The sequence below is a fragment of the Melospiza georgiana genome, chromosome 4 (genome assembly GCF_028018845.1).
Source record: "Melospiza georgiana isolate bMelGeo1 chromosome 4, bMelGeo1.pri, whole genome shotgun sequence".
Taxonomy (NCBI): domain Eukaryota; kingdom Metazoa; phylum Chordata; class Aves; order Passeriformes; family Passerellidae; genus Melospiza; species Melospiza georgiana.
Genome location: NC_080433.1, coordinates 40,108,720 through 40,129,180, shown reverse-complemented (window position 1 = coordinate 40,129,180; position 20,461 = coordinate 40,108,720). Strand labels below are relative to the sequence as shown.

At 36.8% G+C, this 20,461-nt stretch overlaps 1 protein-coding gene across 1 annotated transcript; it reads left to right on the top strand.

Moving 5' to 3' along the window:
* Positions 1-543: 543 nt before the first annotated feature.
* NTS (neurotensin) lies at positions 544-14,542 on the top strand. The gene is made up of 4 exons (XM_058022544.1): positions 544-825; positions 4,855-4,916; positions 11,034-11,258; positions 12,725-14,542. The coding sequence occupies exons 1-4, from the start codon at positions 765-767 to the stop codon at positions 12,869-12,871; spliced, it is 495 nt and encodes a 164-aa protein (XP_057878527.1). The 5' UTR covers positions 544-764; the 3' UTR covers positions 12,872-14,542.
* Positions 14,543-20,461: the final 5,919 nt, after the last annotated feature.

Genomic DNA, 20,461 nt, shown 5'->3' with positions numbered 1-20,461 from the left:
CATCTGTCACACATTCAGACTTCCCTTTTTGTTTCTTCCCCTCTTTTTCCTGCTACCCGTGCCCGATGCGACGCTCCTACCCACGGCCAGGGTTATCTCCCTGCTGTGCCCCATGTCAGGCATTCCTGCCCATCCCCGGTTTAACATCCCTGCCGTCACCGGTGCGCGGTTCTTTCCCTTGCTGTAGGGAAAGGTTTATAGAGATGAAAGAAAAAGGGCGTCAACCGCACGAGGACGGCGGCGCGGCCGCTCCCCACGCCTGGCCCCGCGCCGGGGGACGGAGCACCTGCGGAAACTTTGTTTGGAAATAATAATGACAATAATAAAAATTCCGGGGAGAGCTCCCTTTCGGGAGAAGCCGTGGCGGGCGCCGCGGGTGCGGGGGCTCGCTGCGCGCCCCGCGGGGCTCCGAGTGCGTCAGGCGGCGAGTGGCGTCAGCGGGCGCGGAGCGGCGGGGAGGGGGCAGCGGCACGGGGGGAACAGGGAGGGAGCGAGGGAGGGAGGGAACAGGGAGCGAGGGAGGGAGGGAGCTTCGTCAGGAGGCGATGGCGGTACCGCCGTGACATCACCCCGCGGCTTATATAGTTGGGGAAGGGTCTGGGTCCCCCGTCTGGTGCCTGCAGCCGCCCGTCAGCACGCGTGCGGAGGGCGAGGAGCGGCGGGGCTCTGTCTGTCTCTGTCTCTCTGTCTCTCTGTCTCTGTCTCTCTCTCCGTCTCTCCCTAGGATTTATGGACTTTACTTTCTAGAGGGCGGCGCGGCAAGGATGAGAGTGCAGCTGGCGTGCGTGGTGCTGCTGGCCCTGGCCTCCTGCAGCCTCTGCTCGGGTAAGTGCCCGCTCCGCCCGCCCCGCGCCCCTCGGAGCCGCGGCCGTGAGCGGGACCGGCAGCCGCGAGGGGAAGGAAGGCGCTCCTGTCCGCCCGCTGCCCCCGGAGCCGCCCCTGACAACGGGCTCTGGCCAGCATCACCGCTCTTTTACACCACTCCTCCAACTTTCTCCATTCCTCCTCGCAGCATCCGTACCACGGCAATTAGTGTAGACTAGTCATTGGAAGTACAAATCAGTGCAGACCATCTGCTTGGCTGTGCTGTGTTTCATTGAATGTCATGTATTTCCAAATTAAGATACAAATTGTTATTTCTGCAGCTCGTGAATAGCTGCTGTGATCCAAATCAACATGAATATGTATGCCCTTCAGTTGCTTTTCAGAAAGAGAAATACAATTTTATTATCTGGAGAAAAAGTTGCTAACAACAAATCTGAAATTATTACCAAAAGAAACCCCGCTGAAGTACAGGCAGATCACACAGTAAGAAGGTTGATGTAAATGCATCTCTTCTCCAAGAGCAACTGCTTTAAAAAGATCAAAAGGAGGACAATATATTAAAATGCATTTCTTGCTTCTTTGAAAAATGACACATCTTAAGCATCTGCCATTTATGTCTAAAGTTTATGACCAAATAGCTATGGTGATAGTTAAACAGGTGTATGCACGCATATATGCAGCAGAATAGCCTGCAAAATCCAATCTGAACTAACTTGAAAATTGATTTTTAACTCCACTAAATTACAAGCTAAATTTACAGGTAACTTTATTTTTCAACTTTGGTGTTCAGAGGGACTCAGAATTCCTAATTCTCGCTCTAGATGGAAGTTTACAGTTTGTATTCCCTTGCAGAAGAAAAATGTAAACCATATGATACCTGAATTTTATTACAGTTTAAATATAATTGTTCTGTATATTATAGAGAATGCATGATCTCAGTGACAACTTTTTTTTCTCCCCATATATTTCTAAGGTTTTTAGACAAGTTCTTCACTAGTATTTTCAGTGAAGCAGTTTCAAATTCAACTCGTTAAAGAGCCTTAATGAAAGACTACTAAAGTAAAAATAAATTAAGTGAGAACTAAAATGGGTTCATAAAAAATGCCCCAGAAGCCAAACTGTGTGGGGAACTGACACAATGGTTTATTTGCTTGAAAATTTGAAATTATTTGTAAATGAGAAACGACACAGAGAAGCTTGTGTGATGGGGCTCAAATAATCTGTAACTAATATGGACAGTTATACTATTTAAAAAAATTAATTTTTTTGAAAGTGTTTGCCCTCAGGTGTTAGTATGTAGCTGTAGAATGTAATTATTCCTTTAAAATGTGAATATATGAGTAGAAACTATTTTTCTCGTCAGTGGAGTTAAGAATACATCAAACTGTGTGACTTTCTCTCTGTTTTTAACAATAATGTGTAACCAGGCTTTTTATACATTGCTTTCTGAGAGTCTGTTCTTTTTATGCTTTTGCTCCTCATCCATCTCTTCTTTTTAACTCTGGAATTACATGAACATTCATCCTTCTCTCCCTCCAAGCCTTGCTTTATTCTTCACTCAAGGAATCTTGACTCCTAAATAATGTCCTCTAGATTTCTTTTTTTCCAATCCAAATGCTTAATACCTTCCTTCCCATCTTTTATGCCTTCAGCTATCTTCCAGATGATGTGTGGAAGCAACCTTCCATCCTTTAGAGAAACAAAGGTGCCAACCAGGCACAAGTCCTTTTATTGTTCTCAGCTGGTGTGATCCAGGACCCCACAAATTATGATGCTGTCATTGTGTGTGCTCACCTGCTCACAGGAGACGCTGTCATTGATAGAAATTCAGCTGAGATGATTGTGTGCTGCTAGCAGAACTTTGGCTAATGGTGAAGCTGGCAAAACTGGCTGCTATTCCTGCTGAAGGGGCTGAAAGGCATTAGGTTGGAGATCAGTGGCTAGAGACTTGCTGACTGGTGTACAACTAGTCCTATTCAATATGAAAATTTTAAACATTGAATAAGACTAGTTGTAGATCAGTATTACAGCAAGCCACTTAAATGCAATTGCTTTGATGCTAAAAATAATGAATGAATCTATTGTGTTGGTAATGCAAAGGTGAGCAGGAGCATCCCTACAGAGGAAGGGGATATGTGGGACATGTGGAAGTTTTTGATGACCTAAATAATAGGAATAAGAAACAGTGCAACAATACAAAATGCAGTGGCTTAGGAAGTAATAGAAATTCCTGTTAGAAGATCCTTTTTAAGAAAAACACAACTGTTGGAAATCTGAGGAATAAAGTATTATCTTGTTATCTAACCTGGTTTTTGGGGTTTTTCAGCCACAAAAGACAAGCAAAACCAAAAGACTTGTAAGACAGCTGCCCTCTGTAGCTAATGGTAAGCATTAAGGTGATTAAGTATTGAAGCTGAACCAAACTGTGCTATCCTGTTCTCTCTTGAGAACACAGGGACAGAAGAGGGCTGCTCTGGTGAGTTTGGGAATACAAGGCTTTTGCAAGGAAGCAGAATAGGTGAGAGTCCAATAAATCTGGGAATAGCCTTTCAATGAAGCATTTATGGGATTTCCAGAGTGATGGTTTTTGACCAAAAGGACACAGTGATCTTGCACTTGTTTGCTAATCTTGTAAGGACACACGAAAATACTAAGCTTGGAAGGGCAACAATTCCTCTCAATAAATACATGATGGGTAAATACTGCAAATAGAAAGGCATTATTTATAGTGTAGGAATTTATTTTCAAACCATGGATACATTTCTAATTAGAAATAAATTAGACTTGAAATCAGAAGCAACTGAGTAAGCACTGATATTTAGGAGAGCTTCCTAAAGAAGAAACAAAGTGATAGTAAATGTGATATTTATTGAGATTAAATATGACTGATTCTTAAGAACATTGTAAAGAGTGCCTTCTGTGCTGATAGAAACCTGTGGCACATTAGCACATTCTTGTGGTCCCTTACAGTCTCATGTTCTGTGAAAGGCAGTGACACGGCATGGTGATGATCCCTGAAATGAAGGCATGGGCAGAATCTATCCCCATATTCAGTGGAAGGGCCTTACATGCCAACAGCATTGATTGTTTAAAGTGAGATATTACCTATAGGAATATGGTATATATTTTGGTTGAGTATGGTTTGAAATATTAGTGCATTGTTTGGTTTTGGACTGTTGGTATTCCAGGAAAGGTAAAAGCTATGTGGAACTGTATTTCACCTAAAGGCTTAACTGATTCCTTACATTTTTTCTCTCTGAGCTGTGATTGCTGCAACCAAGGCACCAGAACTTCATTGTGATTGTCATCTTCATCTTGTGATACTGTGTATAGAAATGTGTCTGTTTTTTGTGTCTGTGAAAGTTTTTTCTCTTTCCACAGCAATTTTTAACTCATAAGTCTTGCAAGTCTACTGAGCTATCAAAGGTCGATTAAATCAGTAAAGAAAATCCATAAACTTCCAGTCAGAATACTTTCTTTTTGTATATACATTATCAAGAGCTTCTATCATAAACTGGTCAAGCTCAGTTCCCTCATAACAGTAAAAATATCATTCATTTAATTAAGTATTCTTACTTAATAATACAGAATGTTGATTATTAATCAAGTAATCAAACTGCAATTTACATAAATAATTACTGCTTAAATAAATCTTTTTTGAAAAAATACTAAATTTTTTTCGAAGTAAGTAAATGTTACAAATATTTATTATGAAAATAATGAAGAATATTGCAGGTTTTTAATACTGAAGGAATTGCAGTTTAATGAGCCTTTCTGCTATGAAGCTGAGATTAATGAACAGTTCCATTAGGTTCAATAAGCTTGATCATGCTTTAAAAATGTGTTGAGTATTTATTTTTATATAATGCTGCTGTTAACTGAAGACTCGCAACAGTCCTCTAGGTCACTGGTGTTTGTGTTTGTTGTTTATTTTTAAAAACCATTTAAATATCTAAGTTCTATATGCTGAATTAAAATGTCCATGATTTATGATCAAATAATAAACATATGTTTCTGGTTTATTCCCAGATTCAGAAGAGGAAATGAAAGCATTAGAAGCAGATTTATTGACCAATATGTACACATCAAAGGTAATTATTTTTCTTCCTTTACCTGACAGGGAGGGAGCAAATGAATTCTCATTACAAACCCAAAAGTCTTTGCACAAAGTAATAACCTATGGTCTAGACATAAAAGTTCAGTGTTAGGTTTTACTTTGGTGCAAGATTTTCTCCAGTTCAAAGGGAATATAAAGGTGTTGATGTGACACACTAAACATGTTCCTCAGCTGTAACACTGGTACTTTCATTAAACTGTCAAAACTGTGTTATGTACAGAGATGTAAATTTATGTGAGGAAATGTGTTTCCAATAAGATTATGCCCGATGAAAGCTAAATTAACCTTGAGTCAAATCTGTAAGTGCTATTTTTATGCAGAACCCTTCCTATATGCATATAAAATTAGGACAATCATAAAGCAAAACCAGTTAATACATATGCCAATTTTGGTTTAGGATTTTGATCATAGTGCTAGTACAGGAACATGGGGGCATGACTGTGAAAATACTAACTTTGTAAATGGCATTTCCTTGACAGGTTTCCAGACTGTGAATAATGTTTATGTTATTTAATATGAATATATAAAAATTCAGTGAAAACCTCATATTGACAGGGTGAAGCAGATAGTGTTGCATGTATGCATTGGACAGGCTGATAGACACTTTCTCAACACAATTAATTTCCATAAATGATCTAAGAAACATATGTGTCTGATACATCTTCAACAACATATAAAGAACAAACTCTGAAACAAATGCTGTGGGTTTAAGGTGAATATTTTAATTTGTTATTCCAATAAAGTTTAAGTCGTTATTTAAATGTAATGGAAAATAAAATGGGAAATGAAAAATTTCTCCCCCAAAAAAGAAATTTACATAAGCCAATGACTAGTTGAAGGTTAAAGACAAAACCTGCCAGGATGACTTCTGCATATATCGCATTTAGTGGCCTTTTTCACAGGATTATTTGATAGACTAGAAGTATAAAGCCAGAAAATGCATTTTCTTTAACTGGTCTGGCAGTTCTTAGATCTCAGTGTTCTTTACTGGCATGAAAGTTAACCTTAGATTACAAATAAACCTGTTGGCCACTCACTTTTCCAAGGTTCAGAAAGATTTAATAACTTCTCCTTTTCTGAAACCTATTTAAGTGTAAGAGGCCGACAAAAATAGATTTTTTTGCTCTGTGGCAAAGCATATGATGCCCTGGAATAAAACCCTGCAGCTATTGGTATTTCTGCTACTGAGTTTAGTGGATCTGTGAACATGATTTCCATCTTTTCCTCCCTCTCACCACAGAACACAAGCTCAGGTGACTCCAAATGCACAAATATATTGCACCAGTTAATAGTGTCACAATGTTTGCCATAATACTCTTATGTTTTTTGATGTTCTGTAGCTTGCTGTTCATCTCCCTCAGGATATTTACCACAGTCAACTGACACTTGAAGTTGACAGAAGCAGTAGATTCATGTTGGAGACATTGCTTTCATTGCTTTAATTCTGCATTATACTGCCTTAAATCACCATCTAAAGTTCATTAGTTGAATTTATGTTGTCTCTTGACATCAAAGCAAGACATAGTAGAAACACTAAAAACTGTGTATCAAGTCTTCTACAAGAGTAATATCACAATCCCATTAATTACTGAAATTACTTTTTTTCTGTTGTCCACTGCCAGATTTTAACCCTTGTTACAACAAATTATGGTTCTGGTGTGATAGAAAAATTTGAAGACAGTATGTGTAATACCTGTCTTGTGTGGTACCTGAGATCTGGTTCCATTTGAGGGCAATTACTGCTAAATTGCACAGACTGTGTTTGACACTTACTTGGTAATCAGCAAAGGAAATCCTAACAATTTAAACAGCATTAAGATGGGAAAATAATTACTGTTTATGAAAGCTGAGATCTAAAAGTGCAGCAAAATGGATTATCACTTGAGGGTTTAGTATTTGATAGAACAAAAATCTACCTAAGTAGGCACTTGTGGACTATAGTATCAAGACTACAACCAGGGCTTAAGCACACCTTTTGCAATATTCAGTAGTCTATCCAGTACTATGGGAAGAATTGCCTTATGCCTTTAATTTCACAGACTGTTGTCCAGTGCCTGCTGCCCCTTTCCAAGCTGCTCTCAAAGTCACCTATATGCTGAATCACTCTCCATCCTTAAAGAATTAGTTCGTGCTTATTGCAATCTGTCTTCAACACTTAATACTGTTTGTCACCCTTCCCTGCTGTTACATCTGAACCAAGATACAAAGATCAAACAAATGCTTATAATGCTCTGTCTTTTTCCTAAGATAAAATCCATAAAGCTATTGGGAAGGTCCGGTAAAAGAACAAAACCTGACTTGTCAAAATATGTGGACAGTTATATCCTGTCTCTCTTTTTGTTTTAAATAAAAAAAGCTCTATTCATACCAAAGAAATAACTGTTTCTAGCTTCCTAAATGCTTGCTGGAAACCACTAGTTGCACGAAGAATCTTTTTTGAACTCAAAAAGATTGACACTATGTTATTTAGAGGGGAAGGAAAAAAGTGAAATGAAAGTATTCCTTGGAGAATATATCTGAATTAATGGACCCACTGTGTTTTCCTTGTTGTAGGATGCCTATTTATGAGTTCATTTTCCCAGAGAGTTTAGCCTCCTTGTCTGAGGAGCTGTCTAGAAGTAGGAGGAACCTACAGCTATCTAGGAGTTAGTGACTTCCTGACTCAGTCATTGCATAAAAATTAATTAGCTTTACAGGCATTAATATGCACCATGGAAGAACTTCTTCTTTAACAGAATTCATATGTATCTGATTAAGTATATTATTTCTATGGTTACAATCTGAACAAAATTCAACTGCTATCATGAAAAAGAACCATAGAGATCCTACACTAACTAGGGATTTTTACTTTGTAATGAATTTGCTTTTTATCTGCTTTTACTAGATAAAGACAAGAATGTAAAAAGCAGGTATAATTTTCCCTAATGAAAAATAGCATTTGGGATGTATGGATGGATTGTAACAAAAGAAGTATCTTAGGGAAACTATCAGGAGTATCATTCAACCAGATATGGAAATAAAATACCATATAAATTGTAACTTGGAAATCTCTTTTGTCTTGCATAGGACAAACCTCTTGTCAAAGAAGGAAATACACTTATTTCAGTTTCTTAGATGATCTTAAATTCTCTTTCAAGATCCATGAAGTGGGAGAAATTATATATCTGATTCTTATTTACAAGCATGTTCAACAGCGGAAATACATACGTCATATTCACTTCAGTATTCATATACTTTTTAAATTCTAGTTCATACTTCAATTTCCTTTCTTTTTTCAGATTATTCCCAGATATTTTTCAAGTTACTCTTAAAAAAATTTGTCTTACCTTGGCAGATAAGGGTTCCTTGTTTTATTGTGTGGGTGTTTTCCAAACCATTTGTTGAGCTACTGTACTTGATATTGCTTTGATCTGCGTGGAAAATACATATAAATATATAATATATAAAGTTTATCCCATATTATAAATTAATCTGAAAATTCGGATTATCATCATCTTAGACTGTTTTTTTTTTACATATACCTTTAGGATAACAGCCTCAGTTATTTTCCATAACCCAGAAAAGCAAAGTGGTCTGATTTTAATGCTTGATGTTATAGTGGAGCAGAAAAATAACATGACTGCCTTGTTTGGTGACTGGACATGACCTGGAAAACTCCACATTCAATAATTAAAATAACCCAAAATTCACTCTGACTGAATTGTTAATGGTAGCAGTAGGTCAGAAGAAGTATCTAAGTAAAAATACTTTTTTTGAGGTGATATATTCATGGCATTAATAGGAATGAGACTCCCTTAACAAATAAAATATTAATTAGAAGCTTGAAGACAGCACTGCAAATCTGCTTTCTCCTCATCTCATAAGTAGGAGCTAAGACAATTTTCACCTAAACAAATCTGCTACATAAGTACTTTACTAATACACAGAGGAAAGTTCCTTTATACATAGATGTGCAGAATGACATCAAGTAGTAACTTTAGATCAAAAAGATTCTATAAATTGTGCAAGAAGGCATGAAAAATTACCCTATCCTTTACTCTTCTGTTTCTATCCACTGGAACATTTTTGGTTCTCAACTCAGAAATCTCACTGGCTCACATAGAACTGCATCTAGATTCTATTGAGATTTCGCTGTTGCAGTGCTGGCTCACATTTCTTTTGCATACCCAGGAGAGAGCAGTGAACTGGAGAAGCCTCCTCATTTTTCATGGAAAGCTCCATATTTTTATATTTCAAAAATATATTAAAGCAGACCAAAGAACATTTTGAAATTGCCTTGGGTATTTGATCTTTTCCCTAGTTTAACTTCTGTTGATAAAATTAGATATTCTGCAAAGAGAATAATTTTATCTTGAAACTGTCACATCTTTTTAAGAAATTTGATAGGCTAACTAGGGTACTTCAATGAGAAAACAAATGAGCTCAAAGTAAAGAGTGCAGTACCAATTACAAGCTTCCAAATAAGATTTCAGATTTGGTTTCTTAGCCTCAAAACAAAAAAAAATCTTTTTTTTTTGTTTAATGTCGTCAGGAATCTGAGAATGCGCAGCAGTTTTATTAAAAGGCTAAATCATTCTTATTTTGATGGGCATATATTTCTCAGATCTATGTTGGAGTAATGATCATGGACAAAAGAAAACTTTTTGTAACTAATGCTAAAAGTGATGCCCAATTTTCTTGTTTCCTCCTCATTTCTCTGAACTTTCTTTTCCCTCAAAAAATAGTCAAGTGTGATGAATTTACATAAATCTTGCACGCAAGGCCCCTTTGTTAGAAAGGATCCCTAAAGAAACAGGTTCTGTGATTACCTGATGTTCAGCCAAGTAAGCACTGCATCCACACTCAATCAGTGCTGCGAGTATGTGTGAAAGGCGATGTCTGTGTTAGTGTCATACCTGTATTTAACTTCATGCTTACAGGAAAAGAAGCAACTACATCTCAGTTCATAGGTAAGGTCTAATCCTAATGTACATAGCAAGGAAATCCTTGCAAGGAATAACTAGGAGTTTGTTATGTGGCTTTTGGTTGGAGATTGCTGTGTCACCAGGTCTAGTTGAAGGAAACTCAATTCTATACTCAGCACTGAAAGGAGTACAGTGCAGAAGAAATAACTAGTAGTGGGAGAATGAAGAAAATGGCAAAATAATGAAAAGCAGTAAATGAGATAGGAATTAAGTTTTAAACTTACATTTTTGCTATTGATAATCAAAATGGAAGACTGCTGCTGCAACTGCTTGGAAAAAACAATACCAGTAGAAAAGTAAAAATCATGCTTATCAGCATTTCTTTAAAATAGTTTAAGAGCTCATACATAATGAAATGTACTGGAAAAAGCAAAATTTGAGACAAAACATGGTGAAATTTCCTTTTTTCTCTCTTTCTATAACAGGTTCATGTTGGGCCACATAAATACAGTTGGTCTCAGTTTTTCAGTCCAGTTACCAAATCAGGAGTACTTTGTTTTCACAGCTATGTTTTGTCTTTGCTCCATCTCCCTAAGCCTATAGATCTTCAATTGACATCTCCCAGGCTCTTCACTTTCCAGCATCCAAAACTCGTGGGGCTTACAGATTCTGTAACTTCAGACCCAGACTCATCAGACAGCTTGTCCTGAATCAGGGCCTCCATTCCTTTTCTCAGGGAATTTTGGGATGACGGCTATTTGTGCTGAACTAGGGAGGAGTGTCTAGTTAACCACAGGCATCCAGCTTGGATTCCTGAGCTGGGAATTTATCCAGTGGGTTTGATTCATTATCCTTATTTACACCTGTGAATTTATATTATATTAATTTCCATCTGTGTTTTTGTTTGCACCTGTGCAGAATGACTATGAAATGCTGCCATTCTGGTTTGGTAGCAGTTGAGCTTTTTCATCATTTATATCTACCTGGGGGGCAAGGCTGCAAGGAAGCAGACTTGGCGTGTGTAATAAATGAGTTGTCCTAAGTTCTGCGCTCTAATTATTGTCTAAAAGTTGACCAGATGAAAAGCACTTCAGAAACATAAACTTGTTTCTAACAAAACGTTTGAATGTAGCACATGGATACAAAAAACCCAAAATACATTAAATGGTGGGTGTTTTTATTTTCAGATTAACAGAGCAAAACTTCCTTACTGGAAAGTGACCCTGCTAAATGTCTGCAATCTTGTCAACAACATAAACAACCAAATGGGGGAAACAGTAGAGGTAGATGAGGAGGATCTGGTTCCAGGAAGACAGTTCCCTGCCGCTCTGGATGGCTTCAGCTTGGAAGCAATGCTGACAGTATATCAACTCCAAAAAGTTTGCCACAGCAGAGCTTTTCAGCACTGGGAGGTAACACAAACCATCACAAATGCATATTTCTACTGCATTAAATGTTTGTAGTGATGTTGTAAAATCCATATCCATGTGACCTCCATCACATTGTCTGAGCTTTCCTTCCCTTTTTTATATTCTGTAGTACCTATAATATGCCTCTTCCAGTATAAGCAGTGAATTAGTGCAGTTTCTGATGACCTGAGTGTTTGTTTCTTACAAAAACCCATGGATAAATGAGAACTTTTCTTAACTATGTGCTTTCTCCACTCTTTGTAGCCATTTCAGGTAACCAAACAAGCATATGAAAGTCATCACTACGCCAGAAAACATAATTAATATCTGCCTAACAGACATGAGGTTATTATAGATCTATTGCATAAATAAATGTACCCAGTGTTTCTGTTTGAGGACCCTAAGGCAAAATGAATTCAAAATGCAGGGATACATGCCCATGTGTACACACCATTTTACTAGGTATTCTGGTTTTCTTATCATTGCTAGGAAACTGGCAACAAGGTAACTCCTGCTTTTGGTTTCCCTACATCTTAAGAGGGCCCTGGAAGTTGACATTGTGATTGTATGAAGATTGCTGCTCTTAAACAGTGATTGTTTATAGTCCATTTCTGATATTTAGTTTAGTACAGCGATTACAGTGACTACACAGAAGCACACTAGGCACAATCCCCTTGCATTGTTAGATATTACACTAAAAGCTGCTTTGTGTAGTGAAAAAAGATAACTCAGTGTCGCTACCCACTTTCCAGTAAAGCAAATTTCTTCATCTATCTCAGGTTCGTGTACAGTCTAGATGAATCCAGATATTTTTTGGTTGGTTTTGGTTTTGTTTGTTAGCTTGTTTGTTTGGGGTTTTGTTTGTTTTGTTTTGCTTTGCTGTCATAACTCTTTATATTCCCAATCCTCATGTTAGCTGGGGTGGTCCATGCAAAGGAATGCAACCTCTTTGAGAACCAGAGTTTTCTGAAGATGCTCTTCTTCAGTGCATTTATTGCTGGAAAGGAACTACCCTAGAACCAAATATGCAATAACCCATATGTCTTAGTCACAGTTCCCTGCTTTGCAGGAAATTGTAGAATAGAATATTTCTCAACAGATGGAACCAGCAAGCAGTGCATGTAGGTGTTTAACCTAAACATGTGATAACAGAGTGATAGTCATTAGAAAACTTTCAGTCTGTTGAGTTTTGGTCTAAGTAGGATAAACCAGCTTTCCTGTCTAGTCAAAACCAGTTATCTAATCTGTTGAAGTGGAATTTAAAAATCACTTCTGTAGGGCTCCGCTCATCTTTAGCCTGATTTTAGTTTTGTGTCTTGAGTTTTATATATTTTTTAATTAATGCTGCAGCTACAGATTGTATTGGTGGCAATAAAATATGTTAATATTTCATTAAAATTTGGAGGAGATTATAATCTTCATTACAAAAAAAAAGTAGATAACAGTGTGTCTCTTCTTGCATCCTACAGTTACTACAGCAAGATGCTTTTGATCTGGAGAACTCAAGCCAAGAAAAAGAAATCATGAAGAGAAAAAATCCCTATATTCTGAAACGGCAGCTACATGTGAACAAAGCTAGAAGACCATACATACTCAAGAGAAGTTCATATTACTGATGCAGCAGAAGAAAACAATGTATATTTAGTTCATAGGTAACTGTGCATTATGGTTATCTTATCTAAATCTAAAATCATACTTGTGTGAAAATATACTCTGGAAAATCAAGATGATAACATAGCTGTGTCTTTTTTGCAATTGCTGTTTCTTGATTGTGGATTTTTCCTACTTGAGATAATTGGACTAATACATTTGCGAATAAAACTAGTTTTTAAGCATGATGTATTGTACAAAACTGAGATTTCAACATGCTTTCAAACAATCTTGTAGTCTTTTCCAGTTTTATAAAGCACACCAACATAACACCAAGTAAATTGATATTGTCCATAAATCCTACTGAGAATCTTACAGACTCTTAATGCAACACCTCAAACATGTAAATGTTTCCAAATTTCTTGAATAATATAGTAGTAAGCAGTGCCACAGTATTTTATGTTTTGACTAGTTTAATTTATTAGCAATAGGTCCAAGGAAGAAAAGGATTAACTATTAAATGGCAGTTTCAAAATGAATATTTTAAATAGCTTGCTTGTAATTGAATTTTGAATTTTTTATTTCTAATCTATGAATGCTCAGGAAAAACAAAAAACAACAAGAAATTTAGTGAAATGTTGGAAAGATTAATTGAAAGTAGAACATCTTAAAATTACTATTGAAAGGCATTGCCTTTCCCTCCTTCCACAAATTTGTATAAAACAGGAAGTTTCAGAGTTGAAAACAGTCTTGGAAGCTAACAGAGAGGGAGGGTCACAGCATGGGAAAAAATGTTTTCAAGCCATGAGGAATCAACTGTTGCCTGAAAGTTACACATTTTCCAGTTCCATGTTTGTGATGTGTGCATGAGATTTGGGATCTCAATGATTCTGGGTTCCAGTTTGGAGGAAAAGTCTGAATGGGCTGGGGCCCACAACAACCATGAAAAGTGAGGGGTTGTCCAAGACCTGTGAAGCCTGGATGCTCAGACCAGAAGGCAAAAGTGGGACAGACATTGTTTTTGAAAACTTACCTGTTTCCTGTTTGATGTATTTCCTCAAAGCAATTCTCCTCCAACAAATAAACACACCATCACAACCCCCCCCCCAAAAAAAAAAATCTAACAAAAAATGCCCTCAAACAGCCAAGAACCCAACAGAAACCCAAACACTTGGAGAATTTTCAAATCCTCTCACAAGGTTGTTACACTTTGTTTCATGGGGAGGGAAGGAGTTTTTAAAGTAAAATGTATTTTAACAATATTAAAGCTAATTATATTTCCTTTTCTCACTGCAAATATTATTAATCAGTTTATTCATTCAATAACCCTTAAATGCATGCACTGACAAGAAATACCTGAGCATAAACTAATTATTGCAATAATCATTATGACTCAAATACAGCAAAGCAATTAAGTACATTCAGTCTCAATGTTTTAAGTGCTTAATGTGCTTAAGGGCTTTGCTTAAATAAGTAAATTCACACCCCTTGCTTTTTTTACAAAACACATTGAATTAGACTGGAGACCCAGCATGCTCTCAAGTGGTTAAGAAATGCTTTCTTTCCAACAAACTTGTAACATCCCTAGTCCTATTATGGATATTTGCATTCTAAAATGCCTTTTGCTCTGATATAACAAAGCAGAGCAGTTTGTTCCAAAATTCGCCGCTTGCAGAACCTGAGGACAAAAAAGAAAATTCAGATCACTTTTTCATGGGAAAACCAGAAAAATAAGACCAAAAAAACCAGTTATTTTATTTCTCTTATGTTAAGTTTAACAATATTAAATCTAAATAAAATAAGGTCAGGTAATGTGGTTGTCATCTGATAGAGAATGTAATTTTTTCAGAAACAAACACCCCTCCATGTCTCATTTTTGAGGTAATTTAGTCATGGTAATGGTATATGACCTCAAATGATGATACTCCCTGTTCCATCCCCATCTAGTGTTCCACACTACCTTGTGACCATGTACTTGCTCTTTGCAGTGCAGAGCTAACAGATTAGTCAGACTGGCTGGAAATGGCATTAAATAACCCATTTCCTTTCAGCAGGCTGTGAATCCGCACACAGACAGCTACTTTGTCTCACTGGTGGAGACAGTTTAAAGTATGGCTGTATGGCTGGAAAGTACTGCTTGTCAGTTGTCCCTAGCCTCTGATGGAGGTGTCAGAGGAATGTCATTCAGTGTGACAGTCTGAACTAGATAAGGAAACAAAAACTGTAATTGCAATATGGTCAGTTAAGTTAAAAAAGCCGGTGCTGGCTTTTCAATTTATTAGTCATTCATGAAAAGCAAGCATAGCAGTATTAAAATAGTAGAAAACACAAACCATAGAATTAAGCCAGGTGTTCAGAGCTGTTAAAGGAAATACTGAAGTCTGGGAGACTTCCTTGCTTGAAATCCCTTCTCTCTTCTCTGCTACCTCCTGATGGCCTCAGGAGGCTGTTGAATGGCAGCCTTTCTTTAGCCTTCATTTTTGGATGACGGCAGAAATATTATAGGCTTAGGTGTATTTGTCTCTATTTTGCACATTCTTTCAGTGAGATCTGCAGGGTACCTGCCTCACCCGTAACTGTGCATTGCCTGCAATATCCATGCTGCTGTATTTGCAGCAGGAATGAGTCCTGGATGAAGTTCAGGTCAGAGAAAGCTATCACAATATGTGAACTTACTAATTCAGAAACTTAGAGAGTTCCCTTCCCTTCCCTTCCCTTCCCTTCCCTTCCCTTCCCTTCCCTTCCCTTCCCTTCCCTTCCCTTCCCTTCCCTTCCCTTCCCTTCCCTTCCCTTCCCTTCCCTTCCCTTCCCTTCCCTTCCCTTCCCTTCCCTTCCCTTCCCTTCCCTTCCCTTCCCTTCCCTTCCCTTCCCTTCCCTTCCCTTCCCTTCCCTTCCCTTCCCTTCCCTTCCCTTCCCTTCCCATTTAAAATTACTATTTTGAAGACCACTACCTTTTCTTAAAGAACTCCCTTTGATAAGGGCAATTTTGTTTTATAAAAGCAATTATTGAGAGATGTTCTGTCTCCTTCTGTGTCTTCAGAGAACCACATTTTTCTTATAAATTACATGACTGACTTTTAAATTAATAGATGAATAATTATACCAATTATTCAGAAACTTCATACTTAACTATTTCTTAGACTCCTAAAATATTGGATATAGTCATATAGTTATTGCAGAAAGCTGTCAGTACTTTCTAATGAAGAATTAAATGGAACTGAGATTTACTTTGATTTTATATATTTTTAAGTTATCATCCATAATATTTCAAATACCCTATACAGAAAAAGTAAAACACAGATATATTAATAATTTTATCTTCTCTGAAGCATATATTTGTTACTTTGTCTTTAAAAGAAACATTATAATATAATAGTTGCTATGATCAATTAACAGGTTAAAGGCAGTGCTGATAACATAAGTCTTTAGTTCTTAAATCTTGCTTGTGGTATAAGTTTTAATATTTTCTGTATTTTCTATTAGAAGTTAAATTTTTGTTTTATGTTTTAGGTAAGGGTTTAATGGATGTGCTGCAAACCACAGGATGAAATGTTGACTTTTCAGATTAAGAGAGATTTAATTTTGAAATGTATGATATTTGCTATGCCTCATATCCAACTCTTAGTGAACACAAAATGTAGAAAAAACTGGTCTTGAACTTTATTCTTTTCCCCCAAGATTAGTTATCAATTTGCACTGCAGAGTTTCAAATTGAAGATACAAGCTACCACTTCAATAATTTCATGTTGGAGGGCAGAAAGAAGAGCAGTTTTTTCTTAAATTTCCTAAGGTTCCAGATGGATCATTGATGTCCTCCACATCCAAAATCCTGGTCTGACTGCATGCAGTGAGAAAACAAGAGTTTCAGATAATCTGCAAAATAAACTGTGCTGACTTCTGTGGTATAACAAGTCAGCACCTGTATCTCATGCCCCATGAAGCAAAATAAAGTGGAAGAGAGGGGTTGACCTCTGCAAGGAAGCTGGAGAATGAGATTTTAATTGCGGCCAAATGCAAGCATTCAGAATTAGCGAGTGAAGCTGCAAAACCCTGAAAATAGATAGGTAGATAGATAGATAGATAGATAGATAGATAGATAGATAGATAGATAGAGTAAATAACCCTGAACCTAATGAAGTAATAAATACATGTCAAATGATTTTTGTTTCTTTCAATTTACCAGATTTCCAGAGAGCATTAGAATCGTGTATCTAAGCTTTGTAAAAAAGAAGAGCTTAAACATATTTGCTTGTTAATATTAATTTTTACTGAAACTTGACATTCTCATCCAGCCTCTTGAATCCAGCGGGTGTCATATTACAACACACACAAAAGCACAATATTCATGACCAGATTTCAAAGTCATCCAAATCCAGGATACTCGGGTGGGTCTGCCAGACCAGTCAATCAGACAGTGGAATAAAAGAGCCTTGTGGTACCTCATTAGCAGGCAAGCTTTGTTTGACTGAATGATTCCTCCGAGGTAGCAATGTGGGGAAATGACATGGGAGCCACCCAGTAATTTTTGGAGGCTGTCAGCTACTAAGAAACAAAGCCTTCAGGAACTCTTGGTTGCCCAATGGTCACTTGCTTTTTCCAAGCAGTCCAGAGTGTACAGCTCATATCTCAGGAATTGCATCACATTCCATTGTACAGGAGGAAAAGGGGGACTATACAAAACTGGACTTGAATTACCAGGGAATAGCATTTTTCTGTTTGAGCTCCTAACGGGTTAAGTACCAGTCTGTTTTGTCACAGAAGTTACAGTGCACTGTTAGTCTGGAAACATTTTCTATTTTGCTTTTGCAAGTCAGTCGTAGGAAGGTTTTGCAGGATATATTTCTCTTATGGATAGATTAAGTCCTACTCAGGTGGTCTATACATTACTTTTTAAATGACTGGTAGCAACAAGAAGACCTTATCCAGGTGAAGTGTCCCAGCTGCTTAATAAAGTGCTAACATCATTAAGAGTGGATTTGTACACCAGAGAAACTAATAGACAGGAAACATCCTAAATGACAATCTTGAAATCATTATTGTAGCTTTTTTGGATTAATGATTTAAAAATCCAAGCTGTATAACAGATTTTGTAATGTAGTATTCTAGAATTTAAGATTATTTTATCTCGTATAGGCATTCATCTCAAGGTCTACAAAATGTAGGAAAGAAAGAAAGAAAGAAAGAAAGAAAGAAAGAAAGAAAGAAAGAAAGAAAGAAAGAAAGAAAGAAAGAAAGAAAGAAAGAAAGAAAGAAAGAAAGAAAGAAAGAAAGAAAGAAAGAAAGAAAGAAAGAAAGAAAGAAAGAAAGAAAGAAAGAAAGAAAGAAAGAAAGAATCTAATATGTGCTATATTGTGCAATATGAAATATGACCTGGGAATAATTTTATCTGGAATGAATGGCATTGTTCCTCCAATTTTCTTTTTCAAATCTATTGTTTATATGTATTTAAAAACAACTCTTCCTCTAATCTAATATTTTAAAAACTTTTATTGGGATGCAAAAAGACAAATTTTTTGAATGAATAAACTCTGCTTAAAACACAATCATTCTTGTCCTAGGAAAAAAAAAAATCCTAATTTTTAATAGATATAGAGATCTTAGAAATAGTTTACTCAATAGCTCTTTCATGAAAGAAATCTCTTGATTATTTTTATGTACTACCAAATCCTTAAAGTAGTTGTATAATCATATACTGTAGAAGTTGTTGTGTTTTGGTATCTTATTTAATGATCTTTACAATAAAGAGCTGTTTGGAAAAGACAACTTGCCTTTTGTTCTGCTTAAAAGAAGGGATCAAAAAAATAACACCACATATAGCAAAGTTACATGAGTATATACCCACAAATGAAGGGTTTATTCAAATAATTCTGAATTTTGCTGCATTTAAAGTATAATTTTGAGGAATATGTAATTGCAGAATACTATGGTACCATGTCATTATAGTATTCTACATCTGCTTGTTCCAAAAATAGAAAATAGAAAATAGAAAAGTATTGTTTTTAATATGCAAAGGCACTGAAGTGCTGAAGCTGCAGCTGTTTTGAAGATGAAATCCTTGGCAAATACTTCTGTTCTCCTCAAAGTTCATTTGCTGATGGCAGATTTTTCAAAATTTTTTTTTTTTTTGATAGTGAAGTTAAGAGTTACTCTTAGAACAAGGGAATTGTGAAATTTAAAATTTGGTTTTTTTTTATAAATATCCCATGCCCCTCAGCTTTACCTCTGTGGTTTTAGGTTCCTGTATTAGTGTTGAACTGAAAGGAGCTGTAAGGGAACAGACAAATGGGACGCAAAATAAGGATAGGTAAGAGACTTAATGAAAAAAGGTGCAAAGATGTTAACTGGATATTCCTTCTGTCTGGCTCCAACTAAAGATTGCCTGAGCTGGCTGAAGCATGGGTTTTATGTATATGTAGGGAGGAAAAAGGGGAGGCAAAAGTCAGGGAAAAAGAGCAAAGGGAATATAATACTGAGTTGTGTTTTGCTTTTGTAGTGTTGGTTAAGAACTAAAGTGTGGATAGCTTAGTATTATAAACTAAGATGCAGAATATTCTGAAAAAAGGAGGAGAGTTCCCATCAGTGTATGGGAAGGGCAATCATTTGGCTGGCATTCCCAGCACTTCCCTTGGATCAAGAAAAACAGATTTGAGCTGAGATGTTTCGAATTGAAAGTTTTTAAGGTGAAACTGGAACAACTGAAGAAAGCTGATCAAGAAAAGGAGGGAGGGCACGGCAAAGGTCAAGACATACACAAATCAGAGTCAGTTGGATCATTCAGTAAGCCTGGACTGTCAGTACAAGACAGAAATACAGATTGCTGTTCATAGCTTGGGATAATCAACACCAATCTGTACAGGTTTGAGAAACCTTGCTGTTTGAACCCATGTCTCAAGCAAGTGGACACTATTTCATCACACTGGTCTCAGAATTAGGAGACATCCCATTGTGCAGACAATAGGACCACCTTTTTAGGGGAGATGAAAAAAGAACCAAGGAAAGCCTAGAGCCAAAGTGAAGGCCTTATCATAGAGCAGGAGTTCATTTCAGTCTTGAAAAGTAATAAGAAACTTACTTTTGTAGGTAGCTTTTTTAGATTGTTTTCTCAGATAAAAGTTCAGACATAAACTCCAGAAATTCATATTCTCAGAAAGAAAGTAATCTGGAACTGGTCTTAAAAAAATTAGATTTCCTTCATGTGTCTATCACAGTTGTGGCAAATCAAACATTCTACTTCAATGCATGGTACACTGACCTCAACCTGAAATCCAGGTTTCTGTGAAATGGATGGATGTAGATTATAAGTAAGATCTCCTCTGAACGTTCAGCAAGGCAGAAGGCATAAGAAGTAATGCTGTGCTAAAAGATTTTTGATGCCTTATTAGCAGCTTTCAGTAGTGTGTGAAGAAACATAATGTACTATTTGCAACACTTTCCAAGGCATATCTTGATGTGAAAGGAACTGACGTGTACTGTGATAAGTCTTTATTTAGATAGAGAGAGTGTTAAAATATCTGTAGCACGGTGCTTAAAAACCTGATTTCTGTTCACTTAAACACTTCAGTGCTTTTCTGCTAGGAGTGCATCTGCTTCTTTGGCAACAGGTGTGTATAAGAAAG